This window comes from Empidonax traillii, unplaced genomic scaffold, assembly GCF_003031625.1.
Source record: "Empidonax traillii isolate 1590-97213 ecotype Southwest subspecies unplaced genomic scaffold, ASM303162v1 scaffold474:size1423191, whole genome shotgun sequence".
NCBI classification, from domain to species: Eukaryota; Metazoa; Chordata; class Aves; order Passeriformes; family Tyrannidae; genus Empidonax; species Empidonax traillii.
The window spans coordinates 276,658-297,897 of record NW_020955667.1 but is presented as its reverse complement, the minus strand read 5'-3'; the positions used below and the strand labels follow the sequence as shown (position 1 = coordinate 297,897).

The 21,240-nt window shown below is 44.0% G+C and overlaps 1 protein-coding gene across 7 annotated transcripts in view; it reads left to right on the top strand.

Moving 5' to 3' along the window:
- The window catches only part of PRRC2C (proline rich coiled-coil 2C), a 68,052-nt gene that overhangs the window by 25,519 nt on the left and 21,293 nt on the right, over positions 1-21,240 (top strand). For 4 of the 7 annotated variants that reach the window (XM_027895867.1, XM_027895866.1, XM_027895864.1 and 1 more), the window contains exons 6-22: positions 419-585; positions 968-1,047; positions 1,593-1,726; positions 1,810-1,897; positions 2,184-2,316; positions 3,052-3,126; positions 3,866-4,487; positions 5,310-5,479; positions 6,087-6,333; positions 7,383-7,596; positions 8,239-10,605; positions 11,247-11,455; positions 12,074-12,228; positions 12,689-13,031; positions 13,503-13,588; positions 14,470-14,658; positions 16,935-17,186. In XM_027895867.1, coding sequence (XP_027751668.1) covers positions 419-585; positions 968-1,047; positions 1,593-1,726; positions 1,810-1,897; positions 2,184-2,316; positions 3,052-3,126; positions 3,866-4,487; positions 5,310-5,479; positions 6,087-6,333; positions 7,383-7,596; positions 8,239-10,605; positions 11,247-11,455; positions 12,074-12,228; positions 12,689-13,031; positions 13,503-13,588; positions 14,470-14,658; positions 16,935-17,186 — 5,531 coding nt within the window. The remainder of the gene's footprint in view (positions 1-418; positions 586-967; positions 1,048-1,592; positions 1,727-1,809; positions 1,898-2,183; positions 2,317-3,051; positions 3,127-3,865; positions 4,488-5,309; positions 5,480-6,086; positions 6,334-7,382; positions 7,597-8,238; positions 10,606-11,246; positions 11,456-12,073; positions 12,229-12,688; positions 13,032-13,502; positions 13,589-14,469; positions 14,659-16,934; positions 17,187-21,240) is intronic. The other 3 variants (XM_027895868.1, XM_027895862.1, XM_027895865.1) reach the window with 2 other exon arrangements.

Here is a 21,240-nt window from a genome sequence, read left to right as displayed (position 1 = left end):
CTGAGTCAACAGTGGCCCACTTAGCCCAGCTAAATCTGTTTTCCCCCTTGTGCTATAATCAGAAGCCTTCGGAAATGGCTCTGTGTTTTGGAAGGTAGAGAAGGACAACTAGAGCAGTCCAGGACTTTAGCACTGATCCTTCAGGAGCACAGCTGGATGTAGGGCTGAGGAGGATGAGGAGCAGCTTCTGTTTCCTCAAGTGGCCATTGCTTGTTTCAGTCCCAGTGTGAAGGTGTGTCTGCACAGATGGCTGTGCCGCTGAGAACTGGATGGGAACAGTGTGTTTCTCGTTATCCCTGTCTGTAAATCTGTGGTACAGATTCTACTCTGGCATGTTATGGTACTGATTCTGCCCATGCAGATGCTACTGGTTGGAGAGAAGGGGGTACTAAGAACAACTCTCCTGGTTCTCCAACAGATCAAGAAGCTAAGGAAGATGGCAGCGCTCCAGCAGCAGAACAAAGTGATGGCCAGAAGGCAGGAGACAAGAGGGATGTGCGGTTGCCACAGGTCCCTCAGCCCAAGCTGAATGGGCAGCAGCAGCCACCCCTCTCATCTCAGTACAGAGCAATGATGCCACCTTATGTAAGTGATGGCTGCATGAACAGTTTTAAGCAGCAGGAGTTGATTATTGGCTGGTGGGATTTCCTTATGCCCCTTTCTCTTCCCTCCTTGAAACGCTCAGCAGCTCTGCTGGAAGGGTGGGATTGAAACCAGCACCTCAGAGGATGTGGCTGCCTGTTGCTGCTCCTGCTGTGCCGAGTTTGAACTTGTCAGGACTTCATTAACACTTGTAATCACTTCACCTTGGTGCCGTGATGTCACACACTTGTGATATTCAGCAAACTGTCCTTTTGAGTGAACAGTCCTGCTTTACTTCCATTGGGATTCTTTTTATGCTCTCAGTATGCTTAATGCAATTGTATTTTTTTTTAATGAATGGCTCCTATTTTTAAACCTTTTTTAGATGTTTAATCAGTATCCTAGAATGGCATATCCTCCTTCCATGCAAGGTCCAACAAGATTCCCCAATTCGGAGCCTAGCAGGTAAGAAACCTTACAAGTGTTTACTGTGTGGGTGTGAACTCTGGGACTTAGTTTAAAAAAAAATTAAGAAATTTGCACTGTCCCAGTGATGATTAAACACTGAAAAAAGAACTGGCACTGATTAGTCTCCCCATTTTGGTTTGTGTGGAGCACATGGAGTGATTTGTGCTTGACAACTTAACTGCAGGACTTGATGAAATTCTGCACATTACGGAGGTTTTTGATTTGGAAGAGCAGGAGTCATTTAGGGATAAGTTTGAAACTTCAACCAGTATTTTGCCTGTCAAAGGACTCTTCCGTTGTTACAGTGAAAGGAGTTAATTCCTGGTTCTCAAATCTAATGCGTTACAAAATTAGTTTTCCTCCTTTTTGTGCATTCTTCCATGTGTAGCTGTCATCTGAACTGTGATAGTCACACGTGTAGAGGAGAGTTCTCATTTACACTGTGTTTGAGAGAACATTTCAAATAACTGTCCTACAAGTTGACCTTTTCTCTAGTCATTTGTGGCTAAACAGTGGCCTGTGTTTCTATCTCCTTTTTTCAGGGGCCCGAGGGGAAGAGGCCCACCTTCCTGGTGTTCAGAACCCATCGAGCGCCCATCCATTCTCAGTGCTAGTGAACTCAAAGAACTCGATAAATTTGATAATCTGGATGCCGAGGCTGATGAAGGTTGGGCAGGTGAGAACATCAGATTAATGCTCTGCTATCTGTACACTGAGTGTTTCTCAGAAGGATTAACTGAACATTTGTTTATGCATCAGGTGCTCAGAGCGAGGTGGATTACACCGAGCAGCTGAACTTCAGTGATGACGATGAGCAAGGAAGTAGTCAAAAAGAGAAGGAAAGTGGGTGAGTTGCTGTTGCCAGTTGGGTGTGAAATTATCACTTAACTAGCCTAGCTTTTGGAAAAGCTGAATGAAACTAGTGCAGGTACTCATTGCAGTAACATTTATTCCAGTAATTTAATACTGTGTTAAATTGCATGCCTGCCTGCAGACTCCAGTCAGCTGGGCGTGTAGTAGGAATTATCCCTGCTGTGGGCAACCACCGAGGCTGGAAGATAAATCACTAAATACCTGTGTGGAGTGCACATTGCATTTTTGTTATTTCTTTGCACTTCTTTGCATTTCTTTAGTGATGAGCAAACACCATCAAAAGATTCCAAGAGTCCTGATGACCAGAAGGAAGCAGAAGAACAGACAAGTGCTAAGCCTGCTGCCCAGGTTTCCACAGCAGCAGCCAAAGGGTCTTATGGCAAGCTTGATCAGGTTTGTGTGCTCTTCTCCTCAGCTCTTCTGGCAGCAGCCTCGTCAGGAGAGTCTGACTCAGGTGTCTTTCCAAACTGTCAGGTCAGTTAAGGTTATGAACATCAGTGAAGGCAACTTTGCTGGAACATGAGCTCACTTCTCCCATCTCAGGCCAGTAGGTTTTATATAGACCATGCAGAATTCTTCAGCTCACCCATTTTGGTTTCCTCTGGTAGGGGAAGATTGAAACCACCTCGGTTTCTGCCTGCTGCAGCCCTATCTTAGTTTCTTCCCCAGGTGTCTTGAAATGAGTGTTTCAAGGTCTCTCAAAGCACCTTAAAACACTCATTTAGCAACACCAGGAAAAGCTACTGTTGACTTTGAAAATTTCCTAGAAATATTTCTTCTTGACAACAGTAATAATGAAGATGGAGGTTGTGGGATTGGGTTTACTTGCATTTTCTCTCTGTATAAAGATCACATTGTTTTTTAAGGGTTGATGCTGCATTGAATCTGAGGAGAAACGGTGCACTGACATAAACTCTGACATTTTTATATGTGAATTCTTAAGTTGTTTAGCTCTCAGCACATAAAGTGAAAGTGGTTTTGCCTTTGTTTTGCAGGCAGATTTCTTTTGAATGCAGATACCTTTTTAGGTGTAGTATCTTAAAGCACTAGAAAATAATAAGTGTAAAATTTAGCAGCGTGGCTGTGGTTATGAACCTGCTTAACCCTGGTACCTGTTTGATCCCACAGGATCGAGGTCCACCACAGCCTTCTATACATGAAAGAGGTGGCCCTGCTCTTCCTCCAAAATCTGTTCTACCACCGGTAAGGAAGGTTGAAATTGTCTTTATTTCTTTGAGTTAAATTCTTAAATACTGTGGCAGAGAGATTTAGACTAAGAAATGTAAAAAGATACCTCAAATAATAGTAAACATTTCCTTTGACAAGTAAAATGATGATAGTGCTTAGGGACAGTAGGAATGGGACCCTAGCACAGCCGTGCTGCTGACTGTGGAGAACAGCCCCATCTTGTAAGTGGCATGTGAAATGCACAGGAATTTCAAAAGCTTTTAGTTATCCAGCCCCATCTGGGAACTAAAGAGGACAGGAGCATGAGAACATTGCTGAGGGCTGACTGCCAAGACAGGTGGGGAGATGAAGTCCCAAATGAAATGTGAACTAAAATCTCTGATATCCTGAGCTACCTTGAAATTCTTTGGCTCCTTGGGGGATTTTTGTCTGAGATCTACCCTGAGTCTCTGAGATTTAGAGCAGCCTGTAACCAAATCTGAAAGATGTTTGTCATCTTTGCTGCCGCTTTGCCTCGGTGATGGTGAGGAGGGGTGACATGAGCCCAACTGAATCTTTCCCTCTCGTTTCTGAGCTCAGGTTGGGAGAGTCTGAACTGGATCAGGAAGGTGGGGGCTTGCTTTTGCTTTTTCTTCCAGCTCTTACTTTTTAAAGGTGCCATGCAGATACATGTGCTGACAGATAGCTGAAGTGCCATGTTTCAGCTGGCTGTTGGTGTAACACGTGCTCAACTTCACTGCTTTTCGTATTGCAGCACCCTCCTCCCCCTGATCGCCAGATGGGAAGGCAGGGACCCTTTCCCCCTAAACCTGTACCGGATGAAGATGAGATCTGGAAGCAGAGGAGAAGGCAGCAGTCCGAGATCTCGGCTGCGGTCGAGCGCGCCCGAAAGCGCAGGGAGGAGGAGGAAAGGAGGATGGAAGAGCAGCGGAAAGCGGCATGTGCGGAAAAGCTCAAACGGTTAAACGAGAAATTCGGCTGCGCGACAAAACCCTCCCGGGAAGACCCTCTGAAGGAGAGAGAGAGGGAGAGAGAAAGGGAGAGAGAGAGGGAGAGGGAAAGGGAAAGAGAGAGGGAGAGGGAAAAGGAGAGGGAGCGGGAGAGAGAGCGAGAAAAGGAGAGGGAGAAGGAAAAGGAAAAAGAGAGGGAAAGGGAGAAGGAAAAAGAAAAAGAAGAAAAAGAAAAACTGGATAAGGCAAAAGAACAAGAAGTGGAGAAAGAGAAAGAAAAAGAGATGGAGAAAGAAGAGAAGGAGGATGAGAAAGAGAAAGAAGACGAGAAGCCAGCACATGAGGTTCCTGAACCTGCAGAACCTGTGGCAACACCTGCAGTAGAAAAACAAGAAAGTGAAACCAAGAATAACAAGGAAGAAAAAGGTATCCTTGCGCACAAGTGGGAGTTGTCCGTCTTAAAGCTGAGTCACAGAGCTTAGTTGTAGTCTAGAAGTCTTTTAATTTTCATAACTAATTAACCTCGTGCATCTAGACCATTTATTTTCCCAGCACATTACAGCTGATAACTGTCCTTTGAGCTAGACCTGTTTGCCCAGCTCCTCAAAAGATTAGGGAATAAAATAGGTTCTGTGATTTAGGCTGGACTTTGAGGAATACAGAAAGAAAAGCAGGCTTTCTTCTCTTCCTAAAGAAGGGTCAGCCACCCGTGCTGCTTAAAAAGCAATGCAAATTATTTCAGCTATTTTGTTCTTTCAGCAAGCCAAGAGAAGTAGATACAAAAGGGCAGCTATTTAAACATGGTGCATTTTTTGTAGTGGAACTTGAATGCCACAAGAGATCCGTTAGACTGTGCTTAGTAAGGTTGTGTTATCCTTTAAATGGATAAAATGAAGTCTAAACCAAGCCTTGGTTTGTAAAAAAAAAAATTGATTCAAATGCACTGTAATATCGTTGATACACCACTTAAATCACATTATAGTTCCAGCCTAAATGTCAGTGATTGATTACCCAGTGTATTTGAGTTTAAAAGGGACACTGAGAGATCTGTTAACAATAGTGGTCTCTTTTGAGGGGTTGTTCATAACTTTTTTTATTTTGCCTTTGTTGATTTTAGAAACTGAGCCTGTGAGGTTAGAAAAGGCAGACATTTTAGGACAACATTCTTTATCTGACATTGTGGTGAAGTTGTCATAGGTTTATGATTCACTCTTGTCTCCCATGTGTGGGGTTTTTGTTGTTTTTCAGAAGACCAAACTGTCTTTACTCGCCAAGACAGTGGTCGGAATGAGAAAGAGGTGTCACAGGTGACTCACGAGAGTGAGCCAGACTCGGGATCTCAACCTCGTCCTGCTGTTTCCTCAGGCTATTCTAAACAGTTCCAGAAATCACTGCCACCAAGATTTCAGAGGCAGCAGGTAATGAACCAGTTCATTAAAAGATGGAAACTCATTTAAAGAATGTCTTCTGCTTCATTCTGAGTAAGAACATGACCACAGGAGGTTCAGAAAGGTTGAAGTTGTTGGTTTCCAGCTTCTGTAACGTCCATGGTATTGGCAGGAATTGCATGAAACACTTCTTGAAACTTCCAAGATACAAAAGTGAGCAGAAGGCAAGAGAGGTTTTAAAACTGGCTCACACTGGCATTGTCCTGTGGTTGCCTGTGAAACCAGGGATCTGATGACTGATCATTGTTTCTGCAATTTTCCTAAAAGGGTTTGACACTCACAAATGTGAATTGAACTTGGGTCCTGTGGTCTGAAGAGCCCTTTGCATTAATGACATGCATGAAGTACAGTTTGTTCTGTGTCTCAGCTGGACACCAGTAAAGCTGTAACTATTTTAAATCATCCAATCTGGTTTTCTCCCTTTTCTCCTGGTTCATCCTGATGAATGTTTGCAATTAACTCAGAATGCTTAGTGTCCTAGAGATAATTGTACTGCTTGTTTACAAGGGTTATTTGAGTTCTGCTCAAGTCTTTCATCTTAACAGAGAGTCCTGTAACGCTGTTTTCTGTTCTTCAGGAGCAAATGAAGCAGCAGCAGTGGCAGCAGCAGCAGCAAAGTGTCCTTCCACAATCTGCTCCCTCCCAGCCTTCCAGTGGCCCTGTCCCACCTCCCCAGCACAGACCCCTTTACCAGCCCATGCAGCCACATCCTCAGCATTTGGCTTCCATGGGCTTTGATCCGCGGTGGCTCATGATGCAATCCTACATGGACCCCCGGATGATGTCAGGGAGACCTGCGATGGACATGCCTCCTCTTCATCCTGGTAAATCTGGCAGCATTTCTTCCGCTGTTGAATTTACTTGGGTTTCAAATAACAGCCTTTCCCTAACCACGCTTTGTTTAGTGAGTGGGTGGGTTTGTAAGAAGAAACCTGCATTATTTTATTGTTTGAGACAAAATAGATTTTAATCATATGTGGCTAAAATGGTAGTCCTATGAGAATGTATCCCTTTGACTGTAAAGTAAAATCACAGCTATCGCTCCGCAACCATGTTAGTGACATTTAAGATGATTCAGAATGTCAGCATAAACCTTACTTTGTTACAGATAGCAAAGCTGGCATGAGTTAGGTTGAACTGAGAGAAACAGTGTGTTTACCATTTGTATTTCATTACATGTTAGCACTTGGCAGTATATTGCTTTCTTTCTAAAAAAAACCATGCAATTTTGTTACTTTTATACGACATACTAGCAACTCCATGGTCTTAATAAGTTCATGGTTTCAGATTCCTGGCACTAAAAAGTCCGTTTTAATTTGTGGAATGGCCATGTGATTTGCAGTTAGGAAAGCTGTTTGGCATAAATAATAGAAGTCTGTCATGTAATGTAACAGAGATACCTGCCCAGCTAATGACCAAGGGAATGGATATCCTCAGTGAGTGCAGGGAGTGAACAGAGGAAATGGCAGGCTGAGCAAAGTCAGTTAAAACTACAGAATGTCTTTAAAATGTTACAAAAAAGAGAGAGCTGGAGTCCTTAAAAGAGTACAAAAATCACCTCTTGCCTTTTGCTATTGAGATCTTACAGCAGAAACTTCATCCATGAAGGTCTACAGAGCTGATTCTTCCCATTATAATGAAAGCAGACAGATTTTTCCTTTTGTTGGTGCATGGGGTGTGAGTGTGGAGTATGATTTAGTCATTCCAAGGTCAGCTGGCAGTGAATAGACATTTGGTTTTGACAATGGAGGGTCAGGAAAGGAGAGCAGAGGGGAGAGAATAGCATTGCTTTGTACCTCCTGATAGGCTTTGTTTGTAGGTTTCTTTGCTGTTGTTCAAATTGTTCCAATTGTTGAACTTAACTCTGCCTCAGGAATTATGCCTCCCAAGCCACTGATGAGAAGAGACCAGATGGAGGGGTCAGCAGCTGGTTCGGATTCCTTTGAGCACATGGCTCGCTCGGCACGGGAGCACACGGTCCCTCTGTCAGAGCCCCGCATGATGTGGGGGTCAGACCCCTACCCCCACACCGACTCTCAGCAATCCACTTCTCCTCCCAAAGTGCTGGAAGAACCTGACGACTTGAGGTAAAGCCTGAGTTCAGTGCCACTGCCCCCGAGTCACACAGACTCGCACGCTCGGCTGTGTAAAAGCACAGTTTGATCTGGCTGGGTTGTGGCTGCTCTTCACACACAGCTTGAAAGGGGAGTTGTGACTGGGGGATGCAGTGCACTTGGTGCTGTTGTATCAAACAGAAGACACCTCTGCTCTGTAATCCAGTGTAGAAAGACAATTTACCCCTTGTTTAGGACCCTTAGCCAAATCTGATGAATGTTGATTGCCACATTTTGAATTTTCAGTTTTGTAGACCACTTCTGCAGTGTTGTCCTTTTCTCCATCTGCTCTCAGTTCACCCTGTATTAGAGAACTTCTGTCTGATGTATATTTGTTTCAAAAGTGGTGTGTTCAGTACAAGTGGTATAAAGCAAGACAGTCACTTCTGACCTTTCCTATTTGATGGATGGTCAGGAAGGCTTTTCTTCTATATAAGTTTTTGTTCTGTTTTTTGTTCTGTTGCTGTCTGGGCAATACTTGGGGGCTTCATTTAAAATGATTGCCTGTTACTTCCTAGAACGAATCCTTAATAGAAAATTATTTGATTTGTGAGTATATGTTGAATAATTTTTTTTCCCCCCCCACACTAACACTCTTAATTGCGTTCTGCTTAGGTCTGAAGCACACTTGGAGCAAGAACGAGTTGCTGTCCCTGCCAGTGCTTATCCTGTAGAACACAACCAGTTGGACTCTCATCCAAAGACAGAATTCTTCAGAGAATCAGGAGAGGTGGAGGTACAGAAGTTCCCAAGCAGGCCTTTGGAAGATGTACAACCTCTCCCCACTGACACACCTAACACAGCAGTTAACTTTGAAGGGGTGAATGAGAAAACTACACGTAGCTCTCCAGAAGAATTGGTGCCTATGGGGGAAAGTCACTCTTCACTGAAGAGAAGCATTTCCCACGGTTCAAGTCACTCTCTAAAATCGGAAGACCAGAGGAATGAAACAGTGGCAAATGTCCCTAAATTAAATAACAGGCCTATTGAGACAAAGGAGACAATTGAGAGACTGGAGATCAAACCGAAAAAAGAAATTTTGATCAGTAATAGAACATCAGAAGGACCAAAACCTGAGAAAACTTTCAAACCTAAGTCTGAAACAAGATGGGGTCCTAGGCCAGGCTATGGCAGGAGAGACGAGGGTGGTGATAGACCAGTCAGAAGATCAGGTCCTATTAAAAAGCCTGTGCTTAGAGATATGAAGGAAGAGCGTGAGCAGAGAGAAGAGCGTGAGCAGAGAAAGGAAAAAGAAGGAGAAAAGACAGCTAGTGACAAAGCAAGCAAACCTGAAAAAAGTGACAAAAAGGAAGCACCTCAAGTGCCACTGCCTCAGGCTGAGCCGGAGAGATCTGCCTCCAGCAGCGCTCCTCTGGCGAAGAAGATAACCCAGGATGCTGCTCCGAGCCCAGCGAGCCAGGAGGGCAGTCAGCCCGAGCCTGCAGCTAAGGCTGCTGTGGTGCAGCCCCCCACAGCTCCAGTCCCACAGCAGCTCCCAGCTGCACAGCCAGCCACTCCCCAGCTTCCCCCGGCCATCCCTGCCCCACCGCCCGCCCCGCTGGCGGCACAGCCACAGCCCCACCCGCAGCCACCCGCTCCCGCAGGGAAGGAGGAGAAGCAGCCTGAGAAGGTGGTCAGCAAGGAGGCTGTGGAAAAACCACGCTTAGAAACCAGACCAGTAAAGAGAGAGCCTGGCTTACCACCTAGGACATACTGGAAAGAGGCCAGGGATAGAGACTGGTTCCCAGATCAGGGGTACAGAGGCAGAGGTCGCGGCGAGTATTACTCCAGAGGCCGTAGCTATAGGGGTTCTTACGGGGGGCGTGGTCGGGGCAGTAGAGGCCATAATAGAGAGTACCCACACTACAGAGATCCTAAGCCTAGAACAGACCATGTGCCTTCAGGGCCTGTCAGGCAAAGAGAAGAGAGTGAAACTCGTAGCGAGAGCTCTGACTTTGAGGTAATCCCGAAGCGGCGGCGCCAGCACGGTTCAGAGACGGACTCTGACAGCGAAGTGCACGAGAGCGCGAGTGACACTCTGCTGTCAGACAAAGACAGTGTCATCAAGGGCAAGCACCCGAAAAGAGAAGAAAGAGCTGATGGCAAGAAGCCTCCAAAGCCCCTGTCATTCAAACCTGAGAACAATATCAGAGTAGACAGCAGATCTCTGGAAAAAACATACATAAGAGATGATGACAACAAACCCAAACCAGGATTTCTCCCTAAAGGGGAGCCTTCCAGGCGAGGCAGAGGGGGAATGTACAGACGTGGTGGCCGGGATCCAGGTGGGCGTCCTCCACGCCCATCCACGATAAGGAGACCGGCCTACAGAGACAATCAGTGGAACCCAAGGCAAACAGAGATCATTAAACCAGAAGATGGGGAGCCTCCAAGACGGAATGAGCATTACGGTCCTATACCGATTGATAAAAGACCTCCAAAATTTGAGAGAAAGTTTGATCCAAATAGAGAGAGGCCACGAAGACAAAGGCCTGCTCGGCCTCCAAGGCAAGATAAACCACCACGCTTCAGGCGCCTAAAGGAGAGAGAGGCCGCATCCAAGATAAGTGAGGTGGTAACCAGCTCGTCAACAAATGCCACAGTCACCAGTGCAGTTAATGAGCCCTCCAACCCTGCTCTGGACGTGTCAGGAAGTAAGACACCAGACCTGTCCAACCAGAATTCCTCAGATCAGGCAAATGAAGAGTGGGAAACAGCCTCGGAAAGCAGCGACTTCAACGAGCGGCGGGAGAGGGATGAGAAGAAGACGGCAGACGCGGCAGCACAGGTGGCTGCCAAGGCGGGAGAAAACGCCGGAGCTCCCAAAAGGGAAATAGCCAAGAGAAGCTTCTCTAGTCAGCGGCCGGGAATAGACCGTCAGAACAGACGGGGCAACAACGGGCCAGCTAAACCAGGGAGGAATTTCTCAGGGCCCAGGAGTGAAAGGCGGAGTGGACCTCCTCCCAGAAGTGGGAAAAGAGGGTGAGTACCAGCTCCTGTGAGGAGGCACATGTGGTCGTGGTCTTCTCTTGACTTCTTGTGGTTTAAAATCATAAGCAGTTCATTTAGATTTGTAGAATGGTAGAAATGAGAGTAAGGCTAACACGTGCACCCATGGCTCTGTACTTTTCTGTTTTTTTCTGTTTGTATACAGACACTTGGAACCCGAAGCTGAGAGCAGAGTGTTCTCATATGCACAGTGCTATAAATGCCTAATTAAAAAAATGGCAGTGCTGTTTCTGACTTGAGCTATGGTTCTCGAGATTTGGATGAAAGCAGAAATGTTCATGTGAGCAGTTTTGCAGTTAATATATGAATTGCTGCATTGCACTTTGGTTCAGTCACCTAACACAGACAAGCATGTTGAGAAATGCTTGTCATTTAGGTTAAACTTTATTGTCCTGTATGCTGAGTTTGATGGGAAGTTTGACAGGGCATTTGGTATTTCCCCAAAACAGCTTTTACTGTTGAACTTCTCACTGAGGAGCTGAAAGTAAGTCTGGATCCTACTAAGAAGTTTCACAGTAGACTCTTACAGCCCTACAGAGGGATTTGAATTAGATTGTTGGCTCCTTCCTGAGTGTTCCCTGCGGCTTAATTTTTGAATTTCTTTCCCAAAACAGGCCGTTTGAAGAGCAGGCAGCCCCTGTGGCTGGTGTTGACCCCGCCAACGGCAACTCTGTACATCAGGAGGACGGAGGTGCTGCTGCTGCAGGACAAAAGAGCACCAAGGATGCAAGTGGCAAAAAGAGAGAAGAACCGAAGGCTGGTCCCAAGAAGCCGAAGGAAAAAGTGGATGCCTTGTCTCAGTTTGATCTTAATAATTACGCAAGTATGTATTGCTAATCTGCTGATGATTTTTGGTAGTCCTTGCTAGTTTTGTTGCATATAGAGCTAAATGTTTGAAAACTTAACAAAAAAGGTGATTTTTTTTTTTTTAAAACACCAAAGTAATTGTACACTTGAGCATTGCTAGCTTTGTCATATCTAAATAATGTGTGTGCCTTTAAGAGTTGGCAAATGTCACTGTATGTTATTATGTACAGATAAAAACAATTTTTTACAATCATCTTAATCTTAACTTTGTCATTCGTACCGTTCTCCACCACATTCTCATAATTTAGTTAACCTTCATAACCAAAGGCAGTGGGATGTCACTGATAAGCTTAGAGCCAATATCCAGGAAGGTTTTTATTATTCATTATTATGTTTTAGTTCATATTCCCTGGAGAATCTAGTACTGGAACCTCTAGTTTTCAAGTTCTTAAATATGAACTCCTTGTCTTCAAGCTCGGCAGCAGAGCACTTGGCAAGCAGAAGTTTGCCATTGATCAGGGCTCCCATCCGTGTCTGTGGGGCAGTAGCTTCCACTCCAAAGCCAATTTTGGCCTGGTGCGTTGCACCTGAAGCTGTTAAAACAGCAGCATCTATACCTTTCCTTTTCCTATAGGTGTTGTGATCATTGATGATCACCCTGAAGTGACAGTAGTTGAAGACTCCCAATCTAACTTGAATGATGATGGTTTCACAGAAGTGGTGTCTAAGAAGCAGCAAAAACGCTTGCAAGATGAAGAGCGCAGAAAGAAGGAAGAACAAACAGTGCAGGTACAAGACCAGCATTTATAGTGGGGAAAATGCTACTTGCAGTACTGGGAATGTTGTTAAAGTGTGCAGAATCTTCCTTCCAAAGAAGCTGTATTTTCTCCATATAAATATACCTAAACAGTTACATTTAATATTAAAGTTGTTCAGATCTAGTAAATAAAATTAACGTTCATTTAGCCATCTTGGGATTCTGTACTTTCTGATGGGGGCAGTGTCGGGCAGGTGGAATTGGCAAACTGAAAACACTGTTTTTCATACTGTGATAAAGATTTATCCTATTGTTTGTATATTGGTTGATTCCAAAAGGAAAATGGATGAGAAATCATTGTTATTGTGATTAAATACTCCTAAAAAAATAAACTTCTTTAACATTGGGTTAATCAGTTCGCTTTTTGCAATGAGCAGTTGGTGTCTGTGCAGACTGTCAGCTGTAAGAATAAAATGGGCTTCTGCTTTACAGGTTTGGACCAAAAAAGGATCGAGCGAAAAAGGCCGAGGTCAGAATTCCAAGCTCCCCCCCAGATTTGCCAAAAAGCAGCAGCAACAGGCGGCAGCTGCAGCTGCACAGCAGGCACAAGCTCAGGCTCAAGCCCAGACGCAGCCCCCGTGTCCAGCCCAGTCTCCAGCTCAGCCCCAGGCTCCTGTTCCCACACAAAGCCAGGCCGCGGCAGGGACGGCCAGCACGGAGTACACCGTGTCGGGCAAGGTCCTGCAGAACAGCCAGGCCCACAACGGCCTGGGAACTGAACTGTGGGACAACAAAGTGCCTCCTACAGCAGTGCTGAACGACATCTCCAAGAAATGTAAGTGGTGTCTTCTGGATTTGGGAGGAGGGAGGCATGGGACAGACATTGTAGTTAGAGAAAGCTGATTGCCAGCTGTCTCTCCGGGTGTGTTCTTACCTGCAGATGTGTTTTGCACGGGGAATAGAGGGCAGCATTCCCACGTGCAGCGTGGTAACAGCTGAAAAGAGGGGTTTGCATTATAATATTACTCAGTATTTTATGTTATCATGTTCTTCATTCATAAGCAATGAGCAAACTGTCGCTCCCTTCAGGAGTCTGTTTTGTCAGGCTTGGTCATACTTCCAGACATGATGATTGCCCCACTTGAAAGCAGCTAAATTGGTAGCATATAGTTAACTGCTGAATAGCTTAATTAAAGCTTATTTAATCAGGACATCTGTAATTTAGTTCTCAGTCAGTTGATACCTTTAGTCGAATGTATTTAGAAACACTAAGGGGGGGTTTTAACTCTCTTTTCTTAATTGTCAGTGGGACCCATTAGCCCACCTCAGCCACCTTCAGTCAGTGCCTGGAACAAGCCTCTGACATCTTTTGGTTCAGCTACATCTCCAGAGGTAAGAAGGAAGGGAAGAAGAGTAACTGTGTGTGAAGCTCACCCAAGTTACATCTCACTGGGATTGGGTGCAGATTATCAGTTTATCCTTGTATGTGTCACATTCCATGCAGTTGGGGTAGCACAGAAACATGGGATACAGGCATGGGAAAAGTGTTCTGTTGATAAAAATCCAGCCTTTCCCAGATTTTATTGATAGCTGTTAATCAGTGCATTTTTTGAGGAAAAACACTGTGTAGTTTGCATGTGAACACTTGTGTAGAGTTCAGTAGTGTAGACCAACAGGATGTCTCCAGGGAACTAAATATTTCTCTGTGTTCCTTAAATTGGAGATGCAAAAAGCAGTAAATGCTTTATAACTGTATAACTGTCTTATCTTTTCTTATCCTAAATTTTACATTTAAAGTGCTGTGGTTTTACATTCTTGGTCTTAAATGTTAAAAACTGCAGGAATGTGAGACAGCTGTCTTAGACCATTTTAACTGCATAGCAGATCTGGAAATATTTTTAAATTTACTGCTGTTCCTCTGGAATTGAGCATTGAGTTTTGAGCTTCCAGGAGAATGTTGTGAACCTGACTCTGGACGTTTTGATACTCTACTTGTGCCTCTTGATCTTGATTGTGTTTACATATTTCTTCATTGCTTTTTTTCTTGAGCTTGTATAAACAATACAGTGCTTGAGGAGGAGGAAGTGTACATTCAGACATTGTTTATTCTTGCAAATCTGTTGCAGTCACAAACAATACTTTGGCTGGCAGAAGATAAAAGTCCCCTTTTAGTGGTTTTCAGCTGAGCATTCTTTGTGCCCTTTTCTGAACCACAGTCATTGTATCGATACAGAAATTTTTCATGATGAGTTAAATGTTTGCCTTTCAACTAGGGGACAAAGCCTGGACAAGAAGGTGGAGTGGATCTTGGTATAGAAACTATTCAGTTTGGAGCCCCAGCTTCGAGTGGCAGTGACAATGAAATTGGCCCTGTACTTTCTGAGAAGTCCACGGACAAGTTACCAGAACCCAAAGAGCAAAGACAGAAACAGCCTCGGGCTGGACCCATCAAAGCACAAAAGGTAAAAGGTCATAATTTCAGTACAAACTTGTAAACCTAGGGAAGTTCAGCCAAAAGAAGGTTACAAATAACAGAACATTAATTCAGTTAGGACTAGAACCATAAAAACTGCATTCCCTTTTCAGATTTCCTAAAACTGAGTAATACTAATTAGGTAATCAAACTTACCTCGGTTTAAAAAAAATAATTGTTGGTTGCCCTTCCATTGGTTCAGGGGTTCCATTTGATCATCACCATCTTTATATTTCCATTATTACCCCTCATAAGGAGGAATACTTTCTCCTTTTGTCATTTAGATTACACTTGGGGATCTTCCATGTTCATGAAACCTACATTTCTGATATTTGCACCTCCAGTGCACAGTAATCTGTGCATCACCAGCACTCAGCACCAGCTTCTAACTCCCAGAAAGAGATGCTTACAGCAGCTAAACTTGGCTGGTGACTTTTAGAATCAGCTATTTCAGTCCCTCTTGATGTCTGAGGGTTGGCAGCAGTCCTGGTGTAATTAAAGCCCTTTTGTCTTTTAAAAAGACTGGGTGTTTCTTTGTGTTGCTTGGTTGGTTTTTGGTGGTTGGTTGTTTTTTTTTTTTCCCCCCATCCCAGAAAAAAGAGCTGAAATCTGCAAATGTGGTCACACACAGAATGAATTTATCTTCTGCTGGATGAGACCCTGAGTGGGATGGTGCAGTTAATGTCTTTTATTGCAAACTATAAAACCCATACAGCAGAGAATATGCAGTAGTTAAAACTGCTGCTGAATTGCAGTAACCCATATCTCAGATTTACTGCAGCCTGCCTAAAACTGCCCCCATAAAATCACTTACAGATACTGAACCCCAGAGTTAAATAAGGAGTCTGCACGGTGTAGAAAGTTCCTTTTTTTTCTGCTTTTGGTTTTAGCTATCAAGAACCCTGCAGGTTTTACTGAAAGACATGTGTGACTAAGTGGTAAATTAATTGAAGATTAACATTTTTTTTTGCACTTTTGAATGAGAGGGCTGTAATCCTTTAACTGTCTTGATGGCAAAAAAAAAAAAAATCCCAACAAACAAACATTTCCTACACACCCATCACCCCTGTGGTGATATTGTTTGCAGTGAAACCTAAATACAAGCTTATGTTCAGGATTGGAGGTTGGTATTGAATCAATATGGGCAATGTAAGAGGATCATACTTGAAACAAAGCAATTTACCTTTCTAAGTGTGACCTTAAAGTGCCTGGAAGTATTTCAGCCTCTGTAAACTTATGAGGGCAAAAATTATTTGGGTGAGGTGGGCCTGATGTTCCTGTTTGCAGCATTTCAGAGCTCAGGCATTTGCTCCTGCTTTGTTTCCTTCCTCCCCCCCACAAAGCCAGTCTCTGCTGGCCTCCTGAGGGTACCCAATGCCTTTGGGAAACTCCACCCTTCCAAAGCCATCACAGTGTGGAGAGCCTTCATCTACTGCTGAGACAGCTGCTTTGTGTTTATAGACAATACCAGCAGCTTCTGCCTTTCCACTAGCAAAGCTGAAGGAACAGGATTTTAAGGACTGCCTTTAAGGAATTCTTGTTGTGCTCAGTAGTGAAGTGAAGCCAGAAAGGACATGGCTGTTGAAACAGCAGAGCGTTCAGGCTCCCTGGGGCCCTTCATTCTGCTTTAGTTCAGCTGCACATGAAGGAGCTCTGGAATTGCAGCAGTGATTCCAGCCATGCCGTCTGCGATGGAAGGCAGCACTCGTGTGTAGGTGTTTTATTTTTAATGGATATCCCCTTAGTGATCAGTTCCCAGGGAAAAATGCTGCCAACATCCACATGTCAAGGTAGCTTTAAATGAAGGTAGGGTCTTCTGTTCTGGTTTCCTTGGGACCCTGTAAATTCCTGATTCTCTGAAACGAAAATAACCTGTGTGTATACACAGTCATGTGGCTTCTGTATTTTTTGATGCTTTTCTGTATTTTGTGCTTTTCTATATTTTTTTTTTTTTTGTGCTTTCCTTGTAAGGACAGTCAAGCTGACTTTCCTGTGTAGATTTTAACTAGATCTTATTTTAGTTGAACTCACCAGTTCACATTATAAAATGTATTGCTGGAAAACAATGGTTTAAATTCCTACTGTTCAAAATGAACACATTTGAGGGACGTATTGCCAACGTAGCGTAAAATGATTTTTCTATTAGAAAATGCTTGCCCTTCAGGAAAGCTTTGTTATATTTAAACACTTAGTTTAAGCATGTCAGAGTATTGCTGACTGGGACATAGCAGGGAAGACATCACTGACAAGTTAACACTAACTTAGCTTCCAGACTTGAGTCCGGTAGAAAACAAAGAGTATAAGCCTGGTCCTATTGGGAAAGAGCGTTCTTTAAAGAACAGGAAGGTGAAGGATGCCCAGCAGGGAGAGCCTGAAGGACAGGAGAAGCCATCTCCCACCTCTGTCAGAAGTCCAGAACCTGTCACTACGAAGGAAACCAAAGCAACGAGTGAACTGAGCACGGAAATAGGAACGATGATATCTGTATCTGCTCCAGAGTTTGGAACAAACACAAAGGTAAGGAAACCATTGACAAATTACTGAGCACTGTGTGTAGAATGTGATTGCAGTGAGGTAATTGCCACTTGGTGGTAGTTACCTGGACAGCAGAGCCTGCTGAACAGCAGATATGACCCATTGGTACTGCTTGAATAAAGCTCTGCAGGAGCAGTAGGAGATGTGCTGTCTGTCACAGCCTGTGCAGAGCCCAGCTGGGGAGGTTTCACTGTCCTGCTGCCACATGGATTCCATCCCAGCACTCAGTGCTGAGTGTTGCTGTGGAAGGTGTCACTGGAGCCTGGTGTAGGCAGAGCCTGTAAGCTCAGAGAAATGTGATGGATGCAAGATGACTTCCAGCAGAGAACTGGAGTGCAGTAGTGTGAGTGATTGCTGATTGAGTGCATGGATGACCTGAAACTGTGAAGTAAGTTCTCTGTTCTGTGAAAAAACAAACCTCTAAACTAGGAAAGTGCTAAAGCATCGGATAAGGCTTGTTTGGTTTATCTGAAGGGTCTGTTCTTCAGGTCCTCTTGGCTTGGACACTGTCAAGGTATCCCTGGCAGAACTCCTTCAGGATACTGAGCACTCATCAGAGTTGTCTGCACAGAACTGCCCTGACTTCTTTATAACTGTTCAACAGCAAGCTGGAGACTTGCTCTCAGTATTCACTGCTCTACAACCCAGCTCTGAGCTGTGGGACACTGATAGCCTGGCTGAAAAACATCCCCAGAGGTGCTGTCCTTTTTGCCCAAGGGCCTGTGTGGGGACCGCAGCATTGTGTCTTGAGCAAGAGCTGTGGCTGTCATCTCTCACATGTAAAAGAGCCACACACTTGAGTAGCTACTGGTTACAATTACAGCTTCTTTGGTAAGGGAAAAATGCTTCCTGTATGGTTTTTTGCCTGTCTAGTCTTAGTTAAACATGGCTTCTTTGAACTACCCCAGAATTAAAGTACCAAGATTCTGTCTTCTGGAAGGAGGACCAGAGTGAAAGGAAACTTTCCAGTCTGTGTTGCATATGAAAATTTTCAATACTTTTTCCTCATTAAGTGTTTGCTAAAAGAAGCCTGTAACAATAGGCCTAAATATTCCAGTCTTACCAGCACCAGGTTCATTTTCTTTTGAATTCCTACGTCATGAGTAGTTCCTGGAACATCAGTAAGTTGTTTTTTTTCTAGGAAAGAAGTGGTCATATTTTATATTTAATTCTCTGGAAGTTGATCCAACAGCCTGCAAATTTATTGGATAAGGTACCTTTCATCGAGATTATGCAGGAATAAACCTGCAATAAACCTTGCTGCTTTAAGTGGCTTTTAAAAGGGGTTCAGATACTGTTCTGACCTTGGAGTTCTTGTGTATTGCAACTGCTTTTTCTTGTCTTTGTACTCTTTCTGTTCCTCATTAGTGATGGAAGAAGTTTTGACATCTTTTAACCTGTTGTTTCGGTGTCAGGTGTTGAAGTTTTAGCAAACCTTCTCTTTATCATCCTTCCCAGAGATGACTGCTCAGCTTCTAGGAAGGCACACTTGGGATATTTGATGATTTAAATGTCTAAAAAGCCAGCTGTCCCCCTTCAGAAGCTCTGTAAGAGGGCCCCTTCCATTCCAAAACAAACATCTTGAGAAGAGCACGTGCATTTAATCATGCAGGACTGTTTTACCTTAGAAATTCTAAATATAACTCAGCTCCTACTGGCGAGAGATTTGTTTAGAAAACGAGTGTGATGCTCCGGAGCAATTGCAACCGTTTCTCTTGGATTTTGCAGTGTTTTTGTAGTAAAGGCAATCTGATGTGGACATTTCTGAGTTGGGAAACACTCCTCACCCCTTGCCTTTCCCCACCTGTCCATGTGTAAAGCTTTGAGCTTTCCAGATCCCAGGAATGATAAATCCCTGGCAGTGGGCACCGATGAACTATTTGCACAGATAGTTATGTCTTACAGAGATCAGGTCTAAAAGGACACAGGGTGTTTTTCAGAATGTCTTGAGTATCTTTCAAGCTCTAGTTTGGCTGATTTATGCAAATCAGGAGCAAATGAAATAGCTAATTAATCCTGTGGAATACTCTGATCCTTTCCCGCAAGGTCAACTCTGAGGTCTGCCTTGTCCTTAGTTCATCAGGTCACTTGAGGTTTTGTGATCTTCTTAAGAGAAGAGTAGGTAGTTAGAAAAGGTTTGCCTATTCTCTTCCTTCAGATATAAATAACTTGTAGATAACTCCAAAAAAAAGCATGAACAGCTTTTTGCTCTACCCGTTAGTAGTTTATAATGAACTAATCAGTTGGGGTTTTCAGTCAAACAGTTGTACAAGAGAATCACTTTAATTGAATTACAAAAGCTTACGGTGTTAAGCCATATCTAACATATTTAATGTACCAGGACATGAAGGATGGTTATTAACCTACAGGGTACATGGAGTAGTGTTCTGACAGCTGCAGCATTGTCTGGTCTGTGTGTTCAACCTGCAAAACACCCTTAGAGGATGGATAGGATGCACTTCTGAGGGCACCAGAGCTGCTACACTGCTTTGGGTTTGATTCCAGTGAAAAAGGGGGGGTTTAGTGCTGTGGTGAGAAAGCTGCTATTAGTCTTGATCTGATTTCTTTTGTGAGGAACTTTAGTGCTGAGACCCTGTAAAAACTGCATCCAAACCTTGAAGGAACTTTTAATAATGTTCCAGTAGAAACTTCCTCTTTCTTACACAGGAACACATCCTAAAAAAACCCAAGAAGCCAGTTAATTAATTACTTCATTAGAAGGCCCTTGTGATTAAAGCAGCCTGGTGTGCTTGCTTTGTTTTATGCAATCTAAGGTTGCCTGTTGGAATTCAGTACAAATGTGCAGCTTGCAGTTTGGTAGCTGGGATTGTGGGAAGCATCATATTCCTTGCATTTCACCAGTTTAACAAGTAAAGGGAGTAACTAAATGGAGAAAATAGTTCTCTGTTTTCTTCAGGAATACAAAAGTAAGTTGATGTTCACGTTGAGTCCCCTCTCACCCCGTTATGGTTTGGCTTGTCCTGGTCATTTACCAAAAGGAGCTCGTCCTTTCAAGGAAGAGTCTTTGTTATTTGTCAGTATCTCAGGACTTTAATTGCTTTTTAGGGGATGTTGCCGTAGGCTCGAGGAGTAAATTGAGTGTGCACTATTTTAATAACTTACTGTCATACTGGTTGGATGCAATTAAACAAGCATTATATAGTTTTTGCCTTCCAAATCATTCTGTATTGGCAAGTCCAGGCACTCAGTAATAGTTCTGCTGCTAATTTGGCCTTCGGTTCCTCTGCAGTGTTTGGTTCTGAATGGATGATAGAGCCTTTCCTGAGCTTCAGACATGCCAAACTGTGCAGCTTGCAGTGCTTGCTAGAGAGTGAATCCTGGCCAGTCCAGGATCACAGCATTTCTCTGGCACAGTGTCTGGGTCAGGTTGTGCTGACACCTCTCTGCCTGTCCAGAACACGCTCAGTAGGTGACAGTGATGAGAACTGCAAACCTGAGCAGGCTCACAGAAGTGCCAGTGCCCTCTGGGTTCAGTGTTGGTCGTTCTCTGAGGGCTGGCAGTGTTCAAGGAGGCCCTTTCCTCGTATCTTCAACTTGTCACTGCCTGCAGCAGGGTCAGGACGGTGGGCAGGAGGGTCCACTTCCCTGTGACAGAGCAGCTTCAAGGAAAACCTCTGGGTAGCCTGGAAACCTCAGTCCTTTTCTTCTTTGAAGTCACTGCCCAGTGTAGAAGTCAGGAGGTAACCTGCACCATCCAGAGCATCTTGTCTTTCTGAGACAAGACTCAGAGGAAAAACAAAATTGTTTTGCAAATTGCAACCATCCTTTTGTGTTCTTTTTAACCTGGAGCGCCTTACTTGGTAGAGTAAGAAATTTCTGTATTTATTTAAAGCTACAGAAAGCTTTCAGCCAATATATTTTACTTTCAAAGTAGGCTAAAAGTGCCCACAGATGGCTAAAGCATCTTGGGTGACAAATGATCGTTGGTTGCACCACCACAGTTCAGCATTAAGGTGCCCAGGCAGGACATTGCTCTGAATGTTCTTGCTTTACGGACTGTGTTTTGACTTGTCTC